This window comes from Sander lucioperca, chromosome 4 (genome assembly GCF_008315115.2).
Source record: "Sander lucioperca isolate FBNREF2018 chromosome 4, SLUC_FBN_1.2, whole genome shotgun sequence".
Taxonomy (NCBI): Eukaryota; Metazoa; Chordata; class Actinopteri; order Perciformes; family Percidae; genus Sander; species Sander lucioperca.
Genome location: NC_050176.1, coordinates 16,821,972 through 16,845,965, shown reverse-complemented (window position 1 = coordinate 16,845,965; position 23,994 = coordinate 16,821,972). Strand labels below are relative to the sequence as shown.

The window sequence follows — 23,994 nt, the reverse complement described above, 5'->3', positions numbered from 1 at the left end:
CGACTGGGGGATCCCGAGGCGTTCCCAGGCCAGGTTGGAGATATAATCCCTCCACCTAGTCCTGGGTCTTCCCCGAGGCCTCCTCCCAGCTGGACATGCCTGGAACACCTCCCTAGGGAGGCGCCCAGGGGGCATCCTTACCAGATGCCTGAACCACCTCAACTGGCTCCTTTCGACGCAAAGGAGCAGCGGCTCTACTCCGAGCTCCTCACGGATGACTGAGCTTCTCACCCTATCTCTAAGGGAGACGCCAGCCACCCTCCTGAGGAAACCCATTTTGGCCGCTTGTACCCTGGATCTCGTTCTTTTGGTCATGACCCAGCCTTCATGATCACGTTTAAATACATTAAGTTCAAATTTTCTCACTGTAGAGATAATGCTAGTCACCCACTGCCCTTAAACATAGTGCCCACTAAACAATCAGCATGACTAACTGGAATATACCAGGGAAATGTGGAAGATCTGGTGTCTCATTACTTAATAGTTTGGCCAAACTCCCAAAAACATGGTGCATTCCTTTTAAATCTCACCACATCCCACACACGCCCGCACACACCAGCCGTAATATCAGCACTAAATATACCACTATAACCAGTGCCTGCAGTGCAGTCATGCACATTTGGCTAAGAGTGTGGCTTCCTTCTCCCACTCTTCTGTGCATGTTGGTGTGAACTGAACTTGGGGTTGTGAGGGTTGCTGCACTCAAGTTACCAACCCAAATGAGCACAAACTGAGTACTGCAAACTACATAACATCCAAAACTACTCAATAATTACTAATTACATATTATGGATGGACAAAGTAGTCACATTACTTAAATAATTACTCAATAGCAAAAGTAAATACATAAAAAAATGTTTTGCATGCCACATCAAATGCAATTTTTATTACTCCACAGAGCTTACTATCAGTACAGTCCCCCCATGTTTATTTTTAGGGCCAATATCTGATATTTGATCCATGGAGCATGTGTATGTATCTATCTATTTATGCATCTATTCTAAGTGTGCATCAGTCCATCTTTGCATTGTCTCTTTTTCCATTTAAGAGTTAAAAATTATTCAACACTTTTTTCATGGCTTCTTATAACCATGAGCACAAAAACAATAAAAGGCTTTCAGATTCTCCCTGCCCCCTCGACCCTACACATTCTGTTCTCCAGGGTTAACAACATCTTCAATTTTCCAATTATTTCTCTTCGTCTCCAGTCTTGTCCTTGACAAACTCCTGGCCTGCCTCTCCTCATTTATTCCCTCATTTACAGTAACCCATCTATAGGTATCTCTGCGTCCCTCTATCTCTTCTGACCCTTTCTCCCAACTACAAATTACTCCCTCCAGTGTGTTGTCCTCACCAGCTCGCCCCACCCTCCCCTGTCTTTCTACAATGTAGGAAAGTGCTGATAAAGGGTAATTCAATAGTGAGGAGAAAGCTAGGAGAGTCTCAGGACAGGACACTGAGAGTACAGAGGGTCAGCATCTCACAGGAAGAGGCAGACGGACAGAAATACATAAAGACGGGCAGACAAGTTTTCACACTACTGACATGTTATATCAATTTTTAAACTGATTTTAGTCAATCATTCAGCCAAAAAACAGGCTGAACACATGTTGAGATAAGATATACTTTATTAATCCCACACTGGGGAAATTCCTGTGCTACAGCAGCTCAAAAGAAAAAAAATGTACACACATCAGAATAACACAAAATATATAGAAAGTATAATAAGAAATAGAAAACATAGAATTAGTTATAATAATAATAGTTATGATACAAAACTATTTACACAATAAACACCCTTATATAAACAGACAGTATATATACACAGATATACAGATGAGTATATAAGTTAATATCTGTAAAAGGGATAGCTCGGATTTTTTGGAGTTGGGTTGTAGGAGGTACTTATCCATAGTCAGTGTATTACTGTACCAACGGTAGATAGCGGTGGGCACGCCCCCAGTTTGGAAAAGCAGACAGGAGTGGGATTTTTGTGTGTTACAGGATGGGCTTTTTAAAGTTCCATCAGTTTGTTGACCACAACAGGCTTTCATAGTATGTACTTGTGAAGTGTGTTAGCAAACTGTTGCCCGTTTACGCATCCAGCAACACAGAGCAACATTAAATTCCATTTGGAGTCATATTAGTATTTTAATACTAATATGAATCCAATAAGTCCAAATGAGTCCAATACCCCCCTTTAGCTCTGTTTTGGTCTCCACCAACTCCTGAGGGAAATATCTGGCTGGTGATAAATGTGTGTAAAAACAAAAGATGAATAGGGTCATGCAGGGAAAAGAGAAGACCTGGGAGGAGGTACGGTCCAAGGGGCAGTCAGATAGTATTATTAATGGCCTGTGTGTGGTTTGTTAGTGCTGCAGAGAAAGTGATCGCACTCCAGGGCCGACGATGTGCGTCATGTCTTAAAAACCACCCTACCATTCTCAAAATAGAGAGAATACATAGACGTCGGGATGGGGTGGGCGAGGGGGGGGGTATATGGGGTGAATGTGTATGTGTTTGGAGGCAGCTATAAAAGTCTGATTGTGTCCCCCCCCCCTGCCTACTTGCTCATCATACCTCCATCTCCAACCCTTTTCTCTTGTCTCTACTCCTCTCTATCACCTCTCCTCTTGCCCTCTTTCCCTTCTCTGAGGTGCACTCATCCACCCCTTCATTCAGGTAAGAAAGAATAGAGATATTACATGTTGTAGTAGAGAATAGTTATTTGAAAAAAGAAAACACACAATACAAAATCAGAGGCGCTTTGGTCAGTGACCAGATGAGCTGGAGGCTATTGTGATCAGAATAATGAAATATAATGATTGCTGGCGTTATCTGTGACAAGCAGATATGCTGCAATTGAATGAAATACCTTTGCTAGTTGTAGGAATAATTAGGTATTTGAAACATGATAATAAAATATATTGTAGCTGTAAAGTAGGGGTGCATTTGGATAAACCTGAGTCAGTGCTCTGCTAGAAGCTAACCTCAGAAAATCCATCAGATGCATCATGGATGTAAATTCAGCCAGGATTATAAAAAAATGAGTTGACTTGAATAAAATGGAATATGGTGTAATAAAGAAAAATCTACAACAACATATATATTACTAAAAACAAATCTGTAATAAAAAAAACATGATATATATACATCTGGAATCTAACGGACACGAGAGCATTAGAGTTTGGCTGTCCCATTCTCCCTCATGGGAAATGAGGCTGTGAAGACAAATTAAATGTCTGTGTTATTTATTAGTTAGGATACTTTAGGGAATAATTCACACTCTACAGTAGATCTTGATCCGTGAAGTCAGAAAGATCAGTGACATGGTTTGGTTTGGTTATCTCAGCATTCTATCCTATAATGACCTTTGGACTTTTTTCTCAAAAGACCCAAAACTTTGAGGCTTTAAAAATAATTTTAACTTTGTGTAATTTCCTCTCAGTCTCACTGACTGCATCGACAAATCAATGGAGCAAAAGTTCTATTACTGGGGGAAAAAAAAAAAATCGGCATGTATTCATGTTCCAAGAAGCTACATTATGTAACTTAAAAAAATAGAAACATCAAATATCTTCCTCGCTTTATATGGCAGATGGAAAAATTATTCATCCTCAACATTAATTGTGTTCTGGTTTCAGAATGATAAAGACAACATAATATCTCTTCAAATACGTACGTGATCTAAGTCGAGTGCAAGTGATGTAAGTAAGTTAACTTCCATTTGTTTCCAGCAGGACACAAACAGTGGTCTCCTGGGTAAAAGTCCAAGTTTGTTTGACCCATCCATCCACCCTGACCTCCTCCCTATTTGAACACAATGTAATCCAAGAAAAAATACAATGCCATCAAAACGTCAATGAGAATGCTGTCTAACATATGAATGCCGGGGAGTGACTGAGATGCATTTGTCATGATGTCTGTGAGTTTTTACTACTATATTGACAACACTGACGTCAAGATCCGGAACAACTTGTAACAGCAACTTTTGTGGTATACAGATAAAAGATGAAATAATGTATCTAAACGACCTTTCTGTCTTAAACAAACCAAAACAACCTGAGGCATCTTTAGCTGGCGACTTCATGGCTTTCTATTTGTAAAACACTCTCTCATGGATGGACAAACAGTTTTGCTAAAGACATCTCAAAACCACAAATGGATTATCACTAATTGGCTTTTGCTGCCAAGGATTTTGACACATAACAGGCTGAGAGAAAGTTGAGAAGAAGTAGATCGGACAGAAAGGAAGAGGATGACTATGTATCTTGTTACTCGTTAATATGATTTTATTAGTCACGTTGTCCTTTGGTCAGGGAGGGTTAACTATTTTGTCTGGGTCAAGACAGAGCAATCTGCAGAGGGACCAACAAAACTACTCAGCATGAAGCCAAGTCTCATGTCCTCACCAAGGCACCATGTGGCATAACAAACACACACGCACACACACACACACACACACACACACACACACACACACACAAGGGAGCTCAGATGCACTAACACATTCATCAAACATTTCTCTTGACAACTCAACACTTGATGTCAGTGCTCTCAACAGATGAACAAGAAACCCAAGAGCCTTCATCTCAGGTCTGACACCTATTGGCATCAACAGGGTACTGCAGGTTTTTGTTTTTTTAACCCTCTGGGAAACTAAGCAGATCCTTTACACTCTTCTTAAAGGTGCACTATGCGTTCCTGCATGGTTTCAGCACAATTTTCATCATTTTTATCCCAAATCGTAGGCATCTGTCCTTGATCCGCTAGCTGCCTGCCCCCTGAATACACTGTGAAAAAGCCCGGTCGGTCTCGGGAGACAACACAGGGGGCGTAAACGTCAAACAAACACTAGAGAGACAGAATAGGCACCAAAACACGTTCCAGCCAATCACCGTCAAGTAAGTTGGGGGAGAGGGTGGGAGTTAGTGACAGTTAGTCATGACAGTTACGGAAACATGGGGGGAGGGGCGAGCTTGCTCTGTTTTGTTTGAAATTTGTCAAATTTCAATAGTGCACCTTTAAGCAACATCCAGGTTTACCTGCATACTACATACATAGCCCAGTCTTCCACTGTGAACACTGAACATTTTCACTGAAAAAGTTTAGGGGTTAAATGTCTTGCCATCTTGTGCCATCCATCTATAATACACTGCATAATTGACATGGAATATACTTACTACGTTACATGGTTATCTTGATCAATTGGGAAATAAAAAGTATAGAATAAACTCAGGCAAACATCCACCTTATGACAATTTAAGCTAGGTGTTATATATCCATTTGTACCCGTGTACTCAGGAGTCACAACTTTGCATTATTCAGTGACCACGTTTGAATTTGAAACTGGGTCTCATGAGACATTTGACATACTTAGTAAGCACGCCACAGTTTGGCACTCTTTGAAATGTAGGTTTTTTTTTATTTCACACCTTTTATGTGCTCTCTGTCCCTCTCTCCAGCTGACAAAATGGCGATGACAGATCTGCTGAAAGCCGAGGAGATCAAGAAAGCTCTTGAAGCCTTTGCAGGTCTGTAACAGTTGTGGATTCCATATGGTATTCTCAGCAGGAATAGGCTTTGCCGATGCCGAAGCTTGCTTTGGATACTGACGCAGCAAATCCACACACATTTTCATCTTTTTTTAAACCAGTGTGTAGAAAACTAAATTATGCTTTTTCTGCTCTGTAAGTGTGCAGAACATTTCAAACTGGCTTATGTTAGGGGGAAGAAGCAGTTGAAGAGCTGTTTAATGGTTCAGTCTGTACCTTCTGTCTTGCATTTTTAAGGAGAAACATTCGACCCTAAAAAGTTCTTTGAAATGGTGGGAATGAAGGCCATGTCAGCTGAAAACGTCAAGAAGGTCTTCCAGGTTCTGGATGTGGACGGTAGTGGCTTCATAGAGGAGGAGGAGCTCAAGTACGGAAGTCAAACAGACACAACAAACACAAAAAGGAGCATAGGCCTGCCCAATATAATGTCTATGTCCTGCACACTGCCATGCGTTCCTAACACCCTGTACTTTTCTCAGGTTTGTACTGAAGGGCTTTTCCAAGGAAGGCAGAGATCTAACTGACTCTGAGACAACAGCATTCCTCAAAGCCGCAGACAAAGATGGAGACGGCAAGATTGGCATTGACGGTGAGAGAACAGAGGAACATTGCAAAGAGGATGTTGCTACTTGTTTACCTCCATGGCAAAACAGCATCCGGTAGCTGCCAATATGCAATCTAAAGAGTTAAGTTAGTTACTTTATTTTTAGGCAAAAATTCCATAATATTCTTTCAGCAAGTTGTAATTGAAGTGGTCTGAAAGAAAACATGTTAGCTATGTTAGCTCATCTGGTGTAGTTTAGGTGTTTACAGGAGGTTAAGTGTTTTAAGATATACCCTACATACATCATGAACTAATTCTAGTTTTCCATGATAAGACTGACATTATTCTGTAGTTGTCATATTGTTAGCAAATTCCCTGAAAAGACCATACTAAAAATGCATTAGTCCGTCTCTTAATACTTTCCAGCCCCAAGCCCATTTGTTCGTACATAACATATACATCTTTTTTTTTTTTTTTTTTTTATTTATCAATCAATCAATCAATCAATCAACATTTATTTAAATAGCACTTTACAGCAACCAGCAGGTATCCAAAGTGCTTCACATCAGAAACCAAGAATAAAACAACATATCATACAACAAAAAGAATGAAACATAGAAAACAGTAAGAACAGAAAAGGTTACAGAGAAACAGGAGGAGGAGAGGGAAATTGTCACACCACTACTAAAAGCCATTCTAGTCAAACCTGCGGCCGCTGTGTTGAGGAGTAAACCTCTATATATGGGCACCCGCTCTACCAGATGAGCTGTCCAGGCGCCCGGCTCTGTAGCTTTTAACAAACACTACCTAAATGGGTGTAAACAGTGTACTTTTTAATTTTTTTTTTTTTTATAAATGTGGATTAATAAACATATGGTGCTTTCACAAGTATTTATGGCAGCAGGAATGTGGGATTGGGATAAACTACAGTCTGTGTGTTCATGGTAATGAAGGAACATGTCACCCAAGCGTTATTATGGAACACACGCAACTTCTAGGCAAAACCCTCAACAGCATTCACACACTACTATTGGCCAGGCGTCCATGCTTAGGCTAGGTAACATAACCCGATTCGTTCAGGTCCTATCCCCTGACCAATCGGCTATCCTAACCTTAACCACTCGAGGTCAATGCCTAACCCCAACCAATCGGCCTGCTTCGTAGGGCGGGACTTGCCTTAGTTACATGGACTTGCCTAGAAGTTACATGGGATCCATGATAACGCAACACCCGGTGTGACTCATTGATGTGTTTTTAATAGTTTTTGGACAATAATGAAGCATTATGGCACAGAGGAAAATTATAAATCAGGCTTTGGTTACACAGAAAATACTTGTTAGTAGGATCCATTCATTGTTGGTATTTTCATTGGATTTGTTGACAACATGGATATATGGAGTATTGCCAGCCTTATCCTTAAAGGTCCCATGACATGGTGCTCTTTGGATGCTTTTATATAGACCTTAGTGGTCCCCTAATTCTGTATCTGAAGTCTCTTTCCCGAAATTCAGCCTTGGTGCAGAATTACAGCCACTAGAGCCAGTCCCACAATGAGCTTTTATTAGAACGTGCCATTTCTGTGTCTGTAGCTATTGAGGAGGAGAGGGAGGGGGGCAAGGCGGAGGGTGGGGGTGTGGCCTTGACCAACTGCCACTTTGCTTGTTTGAAAGCCATGATGTCTCTCTCTCATGGGTGGACCAAATTCTCTGGGCGGGCAAAGCAGAGAAAGGGGAGGTAACCTTGCTCCTTATGAGCTCATAAGGAGCAAGATTCCAGATCGGTCTTCTGAGCTTTCATTTTCTCAAAGGCAGAGCAGGATACCCAGGGCTCGGTTTACACCGATCGCCATTTCTAGCCACTATGGGGACCATAGGCAGGCTGGGGGAACTCATATTAATGTTAAAAAACCTCATAAAGTGAAATTTTCATGCCATGGGACCTTTAACGTTGTAGGTCAGTAGAGTTTGCCTCATCACTGCCTCACACAAATATTTTCTTTTTTTCTTTTTTCAGAGTTTGAAATCATGGTGCATGAGTAGGGGATAGCTGAACACCCCCCTTTCTTCTTCTTCCTCCTCCTCCTCCTCCTCTTCGTCCCTGCATTCATATTTTGTAACTACCACTACTCCTCTCACCTTCCTCGGGACCCCACACATGGAGTCAGACCAGGCCTGCTCTCTCTACAAAACACTACAGGAGCAGGCCAACAGGGAGTTACCATGAGGAGGAACATACAGGCATAGCAGGCACCAGTGTCATTTTTGATTTTTCATTTTTATATAAATATTTAATCGCACAAGCTGTATGGGTTTCTGAATCATTCTTAATGATTTCATGAAGGTAGTTTGTGGTCTCAAAACAGATGGTACTAGTGCTGTAGATGGTGTAGATGTTAGAGACTTCTTAAATCTTAATTTCCTTCCTCTGTGTATTTCAGATCGTGCATTTTGTATGATGGGTTTTACTTCTAGATGTTCACATATCAGTGCACTCCTACTCCTCTTCCTAATCCACCTTCCTTCACTTCCTCTCCTCCTCCACCTCCTCCTCCACACTCCCTGCCTCCGATCAGATGACGTAGTAAATAAAATGATATATACAGTAAGAGAGTTGTGAAGAGAGAAAATAATATCTAAGTAAGAAATGATAATAAAAAAACTTGAGTAATAACTGTCTCTTTACTTATTGTTACTCACAGAGGACACAAACATTTAAACTCACAAAACATAAAGTACTGAACATTGCAAAATATCAATCACAGGACAATGACGAAAACATCCAAGAAAAACTATTACCACCATGTGAGAGATCGGATATGTATCAGACTGCATTTAGGTTCAAATACAGAAGTGGTCCGAGTCAGAATTGAAGGAATTACAACTTTATGTTCAGATCTGTCAAATCGGATCTGTATCACATGACCGAAGCATACAGATTTGGGACACATTTGCTTAAAGCTTTAGTGCGTAACTTTTTGATGTTAATGAACGTCCGTTACATTCAAGCCATTGCCAAATGAGTTGCTACAAAGCTAATTAAGACTATCAGCTCCACACAACTCTCTCTGGATTTCTCAGTGTGACTATGCTCAGAAGATCGTATTATCCGGTGACTTTCCCGCGCAGAAGCTCGAGTGAAGATAATTACCTCTTCTGAAGAGTCCATCATGTTTTTTTAATCCTCCGTGTCCTCCTTGCATACTAGCAACTGTGTGGAAGAGGGGTGGGGGGCGCGTGCGCGATCACGGAAGGCTTGTATCATGTGGACGTGCCGACAGTGTTGTTGTCATTACTTAGAATTTCTCATGGGGGAGACAGAAACTACGCACTATAGCTTTAAAAAATGAGCATAGCATAAGAGCAAGACACATGACAGCTTAAGTGAAAAAATACAAATCCTTTAGCTGTTATCAGCTTAAAGGAATACTCTGAGATTTTGGAAAATACCGTTATTCGCTTTGTTTGATAGATTCAGATGAGAAGATCATCACTCTCATGTCGGTACGCTAATTATGTTGCTGGAGCCAGCAGCCAGGTGGCGTAGCTTAGCATAAAGCCCTGGAAACAGGGAAAAACAGCTCTGTTAGTCAGCAAGCTGTTAGGCAGCAAGTTGTTTCCCTGACTTTATGTTAAGCTAACCAGCTGCTGGCTGTAGCTTCATATTTAGCGAACAGATATAAGAATGGTAATGGTAGGTAGAAAGTGAGTCAGCATATTTCAAAAAATGTCTAATTACTTATATTTTTACTATAACAGGCAAACAGACCATCTATATAAAAATCTGTACAAAGAGTTGATAAAACAACTAACTTAATTAATATTAACTAACTTTAAAAGTGTATGTTTGTGATATTAAACTACTTAGATGTACTACAGTATCACCTTTTCTTTTGGTAAAAGAAAAACATCAACACTGTACCAAACCTCCCTCTGCTCCTGTAGCTCAAAGCCTTCACATTTCAGAGATGTCATTACATCGTCCTGAAACAAAAAATATATATTCTGCCTCCACAACCTGATCTGGCAGCCTCGGTTACAAACCCTGCCAGCATGAGCGATGACGGATCAGTGGATCTGAGGAGAAGATCTGTCATTGGTCTTCGTGGGGCGAAGCTTTACAGTGGCGAATGGGTTTGTGCCTCTGAAACAAGAGGATGACGTACAATGTTACACAATACCTTACACGCTCCAACTGCCAACACAAATAAACCACATACACACACATGCACACACTCCAGGTTGGGAAACTAACACCAAACCCCAGCCAGAAGATGGAACGTTATAACTGTGGATAGTGAGCAAGCATTTGATAATTTTCATACCAAATACACTTTTAAAATGACACATAAAGGGATACTTTAAGTGTCCATTGAAACCCTGCAGCTAGCACAAATCCACTACTCTTCAACTTTCATGATTATGCACTTGTATGGAATGAATTTGCATCATTTCAGACAAATGCCAAGATACAATACTGACTAGCAAATAGATCACCCTTAATGAAATAAGTCAACAACAAAAAAGATACTGGAATTCAGACAGTGAACCACAGAAAACAAACTTTCTTTTCTATCAGCACATACACACTGACATTTACCTGGGAAACAGTGGGTTTTCAGGTGGCCTGTGGGGTGATAATGTCTAAGAAAAGAGAGGATTGCCAGTGTGAATAACCAAAACAAGTGAAGTAGCATAAGTGTACCAGGATTACTCTATATGGAACAGAAGATAAAACGTTTTGCCATCCTTTGAGAGTTAATCTATTTCAGAATTTAACTCTCTCTGGTACCTGGACATCAGATGCTGAATCACACTTCCTGTCAGGGAGGGTAGAGATTGGTCGAAAATCTGCAGAGCCCCTTCTAAGATTCTGACTCAGCGGAGGTGGTGGCGGTGGGGGAGGAGGTGGAGGTGGCTGTTCGTTGTAGTTCTTTGTTTGGCTTGACTCCAGTTTCTTCTCAGGGAGAGGAGAGATTGGCCGGCCGTCTACAGAGGCTCTGCGGTTGGGTGTGGCTGGTGGCGGGACATCTCCGTAGCTCTTGCTCTCTGGTTGGTCAGTGTAGGTGTCAGTGGGGTCAAGCAGATTGTTCATACTGTGGCTTCTTAGAGAACCACCACTGAGGGGTCAAAGGCGCACATATAGGAGCATTTAGTGATTCATAACAGGAGAGTGACCTGGAATATGTTGGTGAAAGATAATAAATATAAAGCCTCCTTTCCCATTTCTGAGCTGGGGTATGTTCCACAAGTATATATAGTATATTATTTGTTACAGAACAGCCCACTAAATATGCATTTTACAGTAAGTATTAGTACGGCCATTCTGTAGTGTGAACTGACACAAAACAACAAAAATATGTTCTATTGGTGTTCAGAGTCGGGCAAGTTTCAGATCCGCAACAGAACAGTGCTACTAAAAATGTTAGGCATTCGTTCTCTTGCTTGAGGACACTATAGCAGGTTGTATGCTGGCCAACATCTGGGAGTAGGAGCATTTTTCCAGGTGGTGAAGAAATGTCCCACCCTACTCGGCCTTTGATTGGCTAGTACTCATTTCCTTTGTAGCTCCAGTGGCGCAATCGGTTAGCGCGCGGTACTTATATGACAGTATACAGCAAGGCAATGCCGAGGTTGTGAGTTCGAGCCTCACCTGGAGCAGAGTTTTTGGGGGTGGCAGTAGCTCAGTCTGTGGGGACTTGGCTTGGAAACCAGTGGGTCACCAGTTCATGTCCCCATACAGACCAAGTACGGAGTGTGTACTGGTAGCTGGAAAGGTGCCAGTCTACCTCCCAAATTGCTTGGTACGCCTGTTCATTGGCAGCCACCTCGGGCTGTATGTAATGTGTAAAAAAAAATAATCAATAAAGTATGTCTTCTTCTTCGTTGGTTGGATTGGGTTAGGTTTAGGCATTAGGATTAAGTTGGTTAGGGTTAGGGTAAGAATACCAGGGTAAGCCAATCAGAGGCAGAGTAAGTCTGAGTAGGGCGGAGCATTCCTTCGCCATCCTAGGAATTGCAAATTCGCTTCCAATCTGAGGTTAATCTGTCACACTGAAATCTTTTGTCATTTTACATTGTAAGAGGCAGAAATGTTGGCCACTATACCACAGATGTGAATTGTTTTCAACCTCTAAAATTCTTTGGTGTGCAGACTGACAGTAATTCCTACCTTGTTGCTAAAGTGTTGGAGAAATCCTCGACAGGGGCCACATAAGCAGCAGGGAACCAGCCCTGACTGGAGGAGATAAGACAGATACAAATGAGGAAACAACAAATCCCATACATCCTCGTGTCCTTGTACCAGGAGTATATACTGTAAAACATTCTACATCAGACAAAACATACTGTTTATTTAGACTTGAAATGAATGTACAAGTGTAGAGTGTCTATAAACGACGATGTTTTGCAGTACTTGTTTGTGCTCTTACCAAATGGAAACCTACACAAAACAACATTTATACTTCATCTCATAGTTTAAGTTGTCAAAATAAATAGCTTTACTGTCTTATTGCACGTAATGACACTTGCTGATCTCACGTCAAGGTAACTTTATTAATACCCAAAGGTAGATTTGGTTTACAGTAGGTGTTGAGTTGGTCAGCCTCCTTTTACACGCACACACACACACACACACACACACACACACACACACACACACACACACACACACACACACACACACACACACACACACACACACACACACACACACACACACACACACACACACACACACACACAATCAGCAGCAGACTGTAGGATGTAACGTGACAATGAGACAACATTGCTCATTACTAATAAAATACAATAAATAAATAATTCCGCAGAACAAATACAGAAATAAAAATAAATAAGGCAGCGGACCTGTATTGCTACTACTTATTGAATATATGTATAGCCACTGGGACAAAGCTGTTGCTGTATCGCTTAGTTTTACAGGGTGGTACTTTATACGTGCGTCCCGACGGTAGGAGCTGAAATTCACTATGTAAAGGGTGGGAGTAGTCTTTCAAAATAGTTGCAGCTATCCTTTGTAACGGTTTAGAATACAGGGATTCTGGGTTGAGGTGTGGCTTTCCCATCAGCTTACTGGACCTCTTCACAATTTGATTCAGACGGTTCCTATTTTTAAGAGACAAGTTCCTAAATCATAACACCAGGCAAAAAGACAAAACTGATTCAATAAAAGTATGATAAAATAGGATTAATCAAGGTTCTGTTAATGTGGAGGGAGGAACGTTTTCTCTGGCAAAACAATGACTGGTTTCCCTTTTTACACACAGTGTCACAGTTTGCCTCAAAAGTCACTTGCTGATTTGTATTGCTTTGTTGATATAAATTATTTCTCAACTCTTGCACATAAAGGTGCTGAGATTTCTTCTTTCAAAACACTCGGCCTATAAGGCCATCCACATACTGCCCATACACGTGACTAATCAGCAATGCAAGACATTTTGTTCTCATGATAAATGAAAAAATGACAATAATGTTACCATTTCCATTCAATTTTCCTTTGAATATTTAAAGCTATAGTGCGTAGTTTCTGTCTCCGTCATAAGGAATTCTAAGTAATGACAACAACACTGTCGGCACATCCACGCGATACAAGCCTTCTGAGATCGCGCACGCGCCCCCACCAATCCTCGATGCAGTTGCTAGCAGCTAAGGAGGACACGGAGGATTAAAAAAAACATGGACTCTTCAGAAGAGGTAATTATCTTCACTTGAGTTTCTGAGAAATACAGAGAGAGTTGTGTGGTGCTGATAGTTTTAATTAGCTTTGTAGCAACTCATTTGGCAACGGCTTGAATGTAACAGACGTTTATTAATATCAAAAAGTTACGCACTAAAGCTTTAATTAGCTTTCTCATTTCTGTTGTGACAATGTGATTTCACTGTCAATGGTGGAGGAGGAGAGGGCTATGTAGCAACGGTTGTGCCAGAGCTTTATCAGTTGCAATACCTTCTGGTTGCAATACCTTCTGGTTGCTGAAAGTCATACATAGTCACAGATTTTTAGAATTTAATTCCAATGTAAAACATCTTAAATACACTAATCCATAGCTCCTGCACCTGCATGAATACACATCGTCTTCTATCTCAGCTACCCACCGCAGGCTGCTGTCAGTGCGTCCATACAGCCAGCCGTTACGTGGCTCCTGAACCAGTACGGTGACAGTCTCTCCCCTGTTGAATGGTAGAAGCTTTGGGTTGGATGAGGAGGGGTGAGAAACCAGGGCTCTCATGGATCTGCCTCCACCAAGACCCAGAGATTCACCCACTGAGCTGGAGCGAGAGCGGCTGGGGAGAGGAGACGGCGCTAGAGGGTGGAGAACAAGTGGAACGGAGAGCGAAAAAAAGGAATAGGATGAAGAGGGAGAGTTAGACATAAAACAGGGAAAAGATTTTCTGCCTCATGCTTACCATGCCATTAAAAACAAACTCAAAGACAGGTGTGGGAAAAGAGGGATAAGGGACTATTTTGGGTGTATGAATATGAATGTGTATCCATAGCCGAAAATAAAGGGATAACTTATTTACTCAGACATACCACTGATCTTGTTTGGCTTCAAAGGTTGTCAGAATGTAATCATATTAATTTACAACAATCATAGTTTCCACAAAGTACAGTCTTCCTCCCACCTCTAGAGGGCACTCTGCCCAGTGCCTGCTGCTCCCTCCTGGCCCAGGACATATCTTCATCTCTGGCTACTGTCTGCAGCAGGGAGCTCACTGAACCTCGCAGCTGGTCAGAAACAACATACACAAGTAAATAAACTCAAAATTTAATAGAAATCTAGCACAGTAATTGTTTTTGCTTTAAGCACAACGCTTAAAGGTGCTGTAGGTAGGATTGTGAAGATCCAGGACTTAGCCAAAGAATTTGAACATCGACAACTTCTCAGTCCCTCCCCCCTTTCTGCTAAAGCCCAAAACGGTCTCCTAAGCCCCTCCCCCCACAAGGGAGAATGAATGCGTGTGCATGAGCAGTGATTGACACGCAGTTAGACCCCCCCCCCCCCCCCCCCAGGCCCTGATTGGAGCATCTGAACAGGGAGCTGTGGATTTTTGCAAATCGCACTACAGGCTGTAGGTGGTGCCAGAGGAGCCGGATTTTTTTTTTATTACCTGCTTTATGTAGTTCTACTGGAACATAGGGTCAGTTTCAGCAAATATGACAGAAAGTTAGTTTTATAAGGCTTACCTACTGCACCTTTAAATTGCTTGCTGTCTAAATGTATACAAAACATTTTTAACAGAAATATCTGTCTCAGTCACTAATTAAATAATTGTGATCCATTCTATCAAAGTCAGCACTTTCTGCAGATTATTTACACTCAGTGGCCACTTCATTAGGTACACCTGTAAAATGTAAAGTCGTATGCAGTAAAGCAGCAATGTAAAGGGTTGTGCCTAATGATATCCTGTATCAATCAAAGGCATGTTCTCTCTTCAGTTGATAATAACAAATGACATTTATGGTTTCAATACAGCACATGGTGTGAAGTTTTCCATAATCGTGTCACTGAGGCTATATACAGACACTGGTGCGGCATCCTAAGCCAGTACAGCTTCTTTACAAGGCTGTCTGGTGCTTAGAATACTAATTGACTGAGTATAATGTTCACATTGGATCAAAACAATTTACTAAACCACGTAACGCCTTGGTACCTGTGCATCTTGATCCAAATGAGTGGGAGTTCGAGGTCTGGACCCTCTGGTGTCGTTCACTTTCTCCTTCCATCCATCTGCCTTCTGCTGGAGAGACGCACCCGTCTGAAAACAGATAAGAGAGGTAAACACCTCATTAAATCTCAGGCAGCAACAAAATGAACTTTGGTAAATGAGCCAGTGGATGCTGAGGCGTGAATTTCATATAATCAAGCAATTAACATGCTATCACATGGGTGGAATAAAAATGTCTTGTGTGTGTGTGTGTGTGTGTGTGTGTATGTACCTTGTTTATAAGAAAGAGCAGTGACTGAGTGAGGCCACAGTGTTTCTCTGCCAAGAAGCGATACCTCCTCTCCTCCTCCTTCTGGATCTCCTGCTGGCTCTGCCTCAGGTATAGCATGTACTCACTGTTCTCCTAAAAACACACACACACACACACACACACACACACACACACACACACACAGGGAAGCATGCACACATCAAAGTATGAGAAATGACACATATACAATGGTACACAAGTATTGCTACTGGACTGAGTTTGTGTGTGAATGTACATTGTGTACTGTATATGAGCGTGTGAACCTGCATAGTGTTTGTACATGTCTGTGTAACTACCAGAGAGTCTCTGTAGGCTCCTCGTCTGAGCTGTTTCTCCAAAGCCTCTGCCTGGTTCCTCACCTCCAGCTCATAGACTCTGCGACTACCCTGAAGCACAGGAAACAGATTGATTTATGAAGCTCTGATGTGATAATGAAAGGTTCTCTTGAGACTAATTACCTCTCAACTGATTGTGGTCTTGACTAACTTTACGAAAGAATTCAAACTCAGATTGGTATTGGACATTCTCAGAAAGTTTTTTTCAAATCTGCAGGGAAGCTGCTTTGAGGTTTATGTAAATGGAAATGCAATAAATATAGCTAAAATGACCAGATACATGGGAGTCAAGTTGCAAAGTTGTCCACAGCAACAAGTCAAAGATTAACTGCGATTGACAAACCATAAAGAAAAAGTCATTGGTAAATTACAGTGGCGTTCTCTTTTCTTATTGAAGGATGTGTAAATATTACTTTTCTTGTACTACCATTAATGTAGGTAAGTTTCAAATCATTAAAAGAATTGCAACAAATGTGAACTCCACAGTGTACTGTACACATCAGTAGTTTCCATATGTTGAGCCACAAAGTAGGAATGAGCCATAACCCTAAAATTAATTTAGTCCACATTTATTTGCAAAAATATACTGATTAATATCTTACTGACTCTCTTTCACAATTGTATCTTTCTATTCAACCAATAACTGAAAAAAAAAAAAAAAAATATATATATATATATATATATATATATACACAGTATATATATGAATTAAGAATACACAAAGTATTGCAATGCTACAGTATATATATGCAGGCAGACATTTGACTTAGTACATATAATAGAATAGCTGCCTAAGTGTTACCATAAACCATACTCCTAGCCCAGTAAGTTCCTCCAAATTCTCCTCAACTTAACCCAGTCCTCAGAAGAATAAATATAAAAACATTTGCTTTTTCCACTCACATCAATGTACTCCTCATCCAACTTGACATTCTTCTCCATGGCTTGCAACACCTCTACCTGGAACCATCGAAACTGAAGCAGGAAGAACAACAAAGTCATTGTGATGCAGCTAAGTTATTATGGAAACTGCCCCCTTGTTAAAACAGTAGATTATTTTGTGTGACTGAATCTATATGCAAATGTGCTCCATCATTAGGCCAACTTTTTAATCAAAGGGACATGTTTTGCCTTTTTCACATCACTGAAAGCCACTGCAATCAAGCGCAAGGGTTCAAGTGGCACTATGAATTTTAACCCTTGTGTTGTCTTCCCGTCGACCATGCGACTTTTTGTTTTTCTGGGTGAAAATGTAAACTTTTTTTCAACGTTTTGGACGTCTTTTTCAACACTTTTGTCACCTTTTGACGTTTTTGTGTTTTTTCCCCCACATTTTTGAAGCTATTCCTGACTTTTTTCAACGTTCTTTTATGATTTTTTTTTTTTCAAATGCTATGAAATTGAATAAAACTTGTGAAGAGCATTGTAGGGAGCCATCCACGTTATATCTTTTGAAAATTTGGTTGAAAGAAGCCCAAATTTCTGATATAGAAACTTTTTGAAAATGGGTCAGATTTGACCCGAGGACAACAGGAGGGCAGTGACATGCAAGCAGAAACTCATCTCCTAAAACTTTCTGTAAAGTCAAAAGTGATTCTTTGAGCATCCTACGTATATTTCTTAATTAACGCATTAAGACCAGATGCAACATATGTGTGTATAACAAGATTTCAAAACATTTTAGGAAATTTTGCGGTCTTTCCCAAAGTTAGATGAAAGGATTAATATTATATCTGGGTAAAATCCACACAATTGTATTTCCCAATATGTAACATTAATCATTTAAATGACATGCTTTTTCCAGGGCTGCAGGACAACAATGTCTGCTATATGTCATTGCTACACATTTATGTATGTATTATTGTTGCGACTCCCAACAAAGATGGAACAGAAGTGAGATGCCTCACTCTGTAGCTAAAACAGAGAGCTCAACACACAGGGTGAAAAGAGGAGCTGCAGCAATGTGCAGTACAACAAATATATGGTGTTTTCTGAAAATTAAACCACATAAACCTATTCTGGTACAACCTCTAAATACAATTATGAACCTGAAAATGAGCATAATATGAGCACTTTAAAGATTATTTTTTGTCTTTATTGGATAGGACTGCTTAAGACAGGAAAGTGGAAGATAGAGGGGGATGACATGCACCAAAGGGTGGCAGGTCGGAATTGAACCCAGGCCGCCGCTGTAAGAACTGAGCCCACGTTCAACCAGGTGAGCTACTAGGGCACCCCGAAGCACTTAAATTCTAAGATTTAGCCGGCTTTTCTGAGACAACGGGGATCCTGTGTTTTGGTTTGAATAATATGAGTATTGACTGAAGACATGTACTGACCACTCCCTCCATCTCTGCGGTGAGTCTCCTCTGTGTTTCCGATAACTGGATCAGGACATCCCCTGTATAAAACGAAAAAGACTAGACATTTTGAATTACCATTGATCTAATGCTTTTTCTTATTTTGTGTGAATTTACAAAAGAAAGGCACAATACTTGAGCAGTAATTTGATATATGACTTTAACACAATTTAACACTGATCAAGTCATCATGTTAAGATGGTGGAAAGTTAGTCAAGCCCTTTATATTATGGGTGCCTCTGGTGTTGATTATTGTCATAGATTGTGGTTGAGCTAATGAATTGAGTGCAGCTGAAAGACTGTCCCCATCTATAATTTAGAGGCTGTTACTTAATAGGGCCCCAGGTCACGCTGTGGCTCCCTGACCTTCTCAGTTAGTCAACCTAGCAGAACTACGTAAGTCACGCTGTGCTAGCACTGATGAATGAGCCCTCACACTCTCAATGGGGACGCCTTAGCATAATGCTAACAATGATATCATACAGCCCCGTAGTCAGAGTGAAAGTGAAGCTGGTGGAAAATATGCACTCATGTATGCACTTAGACCTGCACACACACACACACACACACACACACACACACACACACACACACACACACAGACATACAAGAGAGGATGAGATGATGTGGTATTTTACAATCTGGGATGTGTCTGTATGATAAGGCTTGACATTAATTTGATAGAGCACTTAGCCATCTCTAGAGAACAATTATGTGTCTGTAATGCAATAAATTACGGGTGAAACCTGTTATTGAAAGATTGAGTAATCAATCATACGTAAAAACACACACACACACACACACACACACACACACACACACACACACACACACACACACACACACACACACACATTCACACACTTACCAAGAGAGCGAGAGGAAAGCGTGTGAAGGGCCTGGTCACCCATCTTAGCCACAGCACTAAAGTAGGCCTCACTGCAAACAGCTAAGGCTGTAGGGCACACACACACACACACACAATGCACAATAAACTACAACCTTTTCAAATATTTAACTGTATAAACTTATTGGCCTTGGAGTAACACCCCAGCCAGTTATACTACTCTTAACTGGGTCAATCCATTCTGCTTTTATTCATTTTAAACACAAGCCTTGCAGTGCTGCTGATATATGATATGTGGTTTTGGTCTAGGAATAGCCCCATGCCAGTTGGTATAGTTTTACAACGCTGCCTTGTTGTCCTGTGACTGACTACCTGTTCCTTTTTTTATCAGGACGAGAGGTACATTAATGATATATGCTGCTCACCATAGAATTGTAGACAGGAAGGATTAGTGAGGCCAAAAAGGCAAATACAATGGGGTGCAGGTTTCAATTCTGCTGCATGTTCTCATAAAAGCTTAATTTTACACATTTATTTTTACATAATATAAATGTATGTGCACACACGCACACACACGCACGCACGCACGCACATCAATCACCCACACATCTACCCACCAGTCACTCACAAGCTCACTCACCTTGGAAAGCATTGACATAGCTGTTTCCTAAAGCAACAAGCTTCTGGAGGCCAGGATTGAAGTGCTCCATCAGGTTCTACAGTAACACACACAAAGAGAAATACACACCAAAAGAAACAACAGTTACTTTTGCAATCATTGAACACACAGGAATTTTAAATCTGATAGATACTCACCCAAGTCACCCCGGCCAGGCCACGTTTAACTATATCTCATAGTTCTTCCTCCCATTTTAAATACTACATTACAGCCCATGAACAGAAACCACAGGTAGAGGACAAGGCAAGAACTCACCGAATAGACAGTTAAAGTTGATCTGTGCAGCTGGTCACTGGTGGCTCCGGACATAGTGTCCAATTTCAAAGACAATATGAACTTCAAACAAAGAAAAGGTCTCAAAAAAAATGAACGTCATAGACAGAACAACCTTCTGTAGAGAGTCTGTATTCCCATTCAAACTTCTGACAAAGTTTTCGCAGCAATTCTTGTCCTTTGTGTATCAGCGTTTTAAGGCAGTTAAAGTCACTTTCACTGCATTCCCACTGTTCCTGCTGCTGTTCCGAAGACTGCTAACACCTGTCTGATAGAATGATGCCCTCTCTACCTTTCTCTCACAACCGTTAATAAGCTCTTTTACCCCCTTGTCAGCAGTAGATTTCATGGAAAGAATGGGCAAGCGAGCGAGGGGAAGCGAAAAGGGAGAAGGTGCCATCAATCTAGCAAGGCCAGGTAAATTATTGATAGAGTCCCTGAAAGGAAAGGAGGACTGCCAGCTACCCAGTTAGCTGTGACGTGAACTCACACCTAAGGGAGGACCTCAACTCTGGTGAAACAAACTAAAGTTACTGCCTTAAAAAAAGGTACATATTAAGTATTCATATTACAGTTAGATACAAAGACACTACAAGTAAAACGCTATGAGGAAATATCTCTAAAGTCATCTCCTTCATAAAACTCACATATCAAATATCTATGAGCTATATACTGTACTCCTATCACACAACAATTACATAAAAATAATATAAGGATCACCCTTTTCTGTCCATCAACAGACCAACATATTGAATCAAGATGAAAGCTACGATTTCTAACTCTAGATGTCAGTCATGAAGAGCAAAGGCAAGTTGAAGACTAGAAACAATTCACATGTGCATTAAAGAATCAGAAGAATTCAAACTTTAAAGGGGGCTTCTGATATTTTGTACTACTATACTGCAGTCGAACCACACTATGTCCACTCCACTAGAAGCTCTTTTCATTATTCTTTATGTAGCGGGTATCCTAAAAGATAATCACAATTACCGGGTTCCCACACATTTTAATGGACAACATTTCAAAACCTTTCTATGACTTTTTGAGGACACATAATAAAATGTCCATGACCACTTAACTCACAACGTATAACACAAACAGAACTGTATGGTATACTTTACTCCAAATAACTAAATAATTTCAATAATAACAATTATGCTGGTGCTGCTAGAATCCAAGGGCTTTTACATTCATAAATCCTTAAAAATGTTCTGTCTTTTCTTATTTTAGTGTAAACAAACCACATTGATTCATTGCATTACCCATTTTCAATGTGCATTTATCAGTCAGTTTGTGTTTTAGTTCACCTTTTTATTATTTAGTACATTTGTTGCAACTTTACACTTCATATTGTCAGTGTGCGTAATTATTTAAATATTCAAAGGACCGAGGAAATATGTAACTAAACTGCAAAATCAATTCGTATTTGAATCGCGATTCAAGCTCTACCGATTCAAAATCGATTCATAGAATTCCAAAAATCGATTAATATTTATTTATTAAAAAAATATATATATTTTAATTGTATGTCTACTGCAGTCACATGATAGATAGATACTTTATTGATCCCTAAGGGGAAATTCAAGGTCCCAGTAGCTTACGGACATCACATACAACATACATCATAACAGGATGATCAAATAACAAACAAATCCACATGAATAATATGGACAATAAAAGATACTAAATAAACTAAATAAAAAATCCACATGAATGTATAAGATATATATATATATATATATATATATATATATATATATATACACACATATATATATATATATATATATATATATATATATACACACACACACATGGGAAAAGTAACTACATTTACGTACTGTGAATTGTTTTTTTAATTGAGAATCGTTTTAGAATCGAAAATCGATTTTGAATCGAATCGTGAGCCTAAAAATCTATATCGAATCGAATTGTGACATTTTCTGAATCGTGCACCCCTACAAAGTACTAATATTATTTTGACAGAATGCAAAAAGAGACTAAGAGAATGTAAAGTCAAATTGTTCGTCACCAGTCAAATTAACCTGAATTTCAAACATGCAGTCGCCTCCTTTACTACGCACACATTTTAACCTGTAACAGACCAATTTTGTTGTCATCACATTTGAATACACCAATTTTTCAAGTAAATGACAAAAGAATTGACAAAATGTAACTGATGAATTTCCAATACTTGATAATACTTCCTAGGATACGGTACAAGTGTTCAATAGTTTTAAAATTGCATTAAATATTTGACCAACTATCCATTCCGTTATTGCATACCATCATATGTCTAAACGTTATAAACTCTTTCAACTCTTACAACTTTCAAAACATCATGAATTTTTGATGCTGAAATTAAAAAAAAAAAATCCTAGGGCACCATTACATTAGCGGCTCGAAAGAATTGTCACGTAAACAACCTGTTCTACTTTAACTTGGAATATGTCCTTGTGACTTTAACTACATCAATGTAACAGCTAACACCATTTTGCATGTGCTAGTGTGAAATGTAATCATGTACATATATATCATAACATATGGGAGGTACAGACAGACTGTCCTACCCAGCAGGTGTGACCATGTCTTTCAATTAGGCAATGTCATCATAGAGGACCCCATCATCACCACCATCTTCACTCTGTCTCTTTTGGCAACGACTTACGGTCTCCAGCACAGTTTTCAAGCGCCGATCGAGAGCAGCGAGGTGAGGCTCCGACAGCAGTGGAGCCACACTGTGAAGAGGATCATGGGAGAGCGAGGCCCTCATGACATCACTGAGACGATACTGTGGCAGGGACAGTAGACGCAGGCGTAGCCAGGTGGTGCGGCGGATTCTATAGAAAGAGCAAAATGATGGAGAGGTGTTAGAGAGCAAGGACAGGATGGGGTGATAAGGGAAGGAAGAAATATGTGAGAAGATAAGAAAATAGGAGGAAAACGGTGGACACGGTGAAAATTGTATTAACCTTAACTGTGCTAAATTAAGTACTATTCCAACTAACTGCGGACAAAACGGTAAATATCTGCAGAGTACATTCTTGTTTGTACCTGCAACACTGTTCTAGAGGAGCTAGGATAGAGGGCTCATCCTTGGAGTGACGCCCAAATCTGCAATAAGAACAGACCCAGAGTCGGTTAGGCCACATCACAATTACAACCCCAGCAACCACTATGAAAAAGTATATTAACATAGACACACAAACTAACACACCGAAGATACTCACGCCCTCCCGTTGTCAAGGTGTACTAGGAAAGTATTGTTGCCAAACTTCTCAAAAGTTTCATAATGGTGCCTGTCCATGTTACCTAGACAAGGGGGAAAAGAAATTTGGTTACTACTGTCGGACACAAGAAAGTTCCCATTTCCTCTGTTGAGCTTATAATATCCTATTATACATG

General features: G+C 40.3%; 4 protein-coding genes and 1 non-coding gene across 13 annotated transcripts in view; 2 read left to right on the top strand and 3 right to left on the bottom strand.

Moving 5' to 3' along the window:
• Positions 1 to 4,461, bottom strand: part of ncf4 (neutrophil cytosolic factor 4) — a 42,946-nt gene extending 38,485 nt beyond the window's left edge. The window contains exon 1 of the mRNA XM_036000888.1: positions 4,444 to 4,461. The gene's annotated coding sequence lies outside the window, so the exon portion shown is untranslated. The remainder of the gene's footprint in view (positions 1 to 4,443) is intronic.
• The window catches only part of pvalb7 (parvalbumin 7), a 38,656-nt gene extending 29,887 nt beyond the window's left edge, over positions 1 to 8,769 (top strand). For 2 of the 4 annotated variants that reach the window (XM_031289090.2, XM_031289089.2), the window contains exons 2-5: positions 5,466 to 5,534; positions 5,793 to 5,922; positions 6,035 to 6,144; positions 8,113 to 8,265. In XM_031289090.2, coding sequence (XP_031144950.1) covers positions 5,474 to 5,534; positions 5,793 to 5,922; positions 6,035 to 6,144; positions 8,113 to 8,138 — 327 coding nt within the window. In that variant the 5' untranslated portion in view covers positions 5,466 to 5,473 and the 3' untranslated portion in view covers positions 8,139 to 8,265. Of the gene's footprint in view, positions 1 to 2,588; positions 2,683 to 5,465; positions 5,535 to 5,792; positions 5,923 to 6,034; positions 6,145 to 8,112 lie in introns of those variants that run through there. The other 2 variants (XM_031289091.2, XM_036000890.1) reach the window with 2 other exon arrangements.
• Positions 8,770 to 9,315: 546 nt separating this feature from the next.
• baiap2l2b (BAR/IMD domain containing adaptor protein 2 like 2b) lies at positions 9,316 to 21,985 on the bottom strand. Of its 2 annotated transcripts, XM_031289587.2 has the most exons (14): positions 20,572 to 21,985; positions 20,278 to 20,353; positions 19,659 to 19,745; positions 18,770 to 18,831; positions 17,334 to 17,405; positions 16,392 to 16,481; positions 16,057 to 16,188; positions 15,771 to 15,875; positions 14,742 to 14,844; positions 14,211 to 14,418; positions 12,268 to 12,333; positions 10,888 to 11,215; positions 10,696 to 10,739; positions 9,316 to 10,239 (listed from the first exon to the last, which is right to left on the bottom strand). In XM_031289587.2, the coding sequence occupies exons 1-14, from the start codon at positions 20,623 to 20,625 to the stop codon at positions 10,164 to 10,166; spliced, it is 1,503 nt and encodes a 500-aa protein (XP_031145447.1). In that variant the 5' UTR covers positions 20,626 to 21,985; the 3' UTR covers positions 9,316 to 10,163. The 2 variants fall into 2 exon arrangements, with proteins under 2 accessions (XP_031145447.1, XP_031145446.1); XM_031289586.2 differs by lacking the exons at positions 18,770 to 18,831; positions 19,659 to 19,745; positions 20,278 to 20,353; positions 20,572 to 21,985 and adding an exon at positions 17,959 to 18,277 and having other exon boundaries at positions 17,334 to 17,629.
• On the top strand, positions 11,663 to 11,756 carry trnai-uau. The gene is made up of 2 exons: positions 11,663 to 11,700; positions 11,721 to 11,756. It is a non-coding gene; the product is annotated as a tRNA-Ile (tRNA).
• A 571-nt stretch (positions 21,986 to 22,556) lies between the features above and the next one.
• LOC116042696 (extracellular serine/threonine protein kinase FAM20C-like) overlaps positions 22,557 to 23,994 on the bottom strand; it is a 36,680-nt gene continuing 35,242 nt past the window's right edge. For 4 of the 5 annotated variants that reach the window (XM_031289002.2, XM_031289000.2, XM_031289001.2 and 1 more), the window contains exons 9-11: positions 23,820 to 23,901; positions 23,644 to 23,703; positions 22,557 to 23,429 (exon numbers count right to left, since the gene is read on the bottom strand). In XM_031289002.2, coding sequence (XP_031144862.1) covers positions 23,186 to 23,429; positions 23,644 to 23,703; positions 23,820 to 23,901 — 386 coding nt within the window. In that variant the 3' untranslated portion in view covers positions 22,557 to 23,185. Of the gene's footprint in view, positions 23,430 to 23,643; positions 23,704 to 23,806; positions 23,902 to 23,994 lie in introns of all 5 variants that reach the window. The other variant, XR_004103298.2, reaches the window with a different exon arrangement.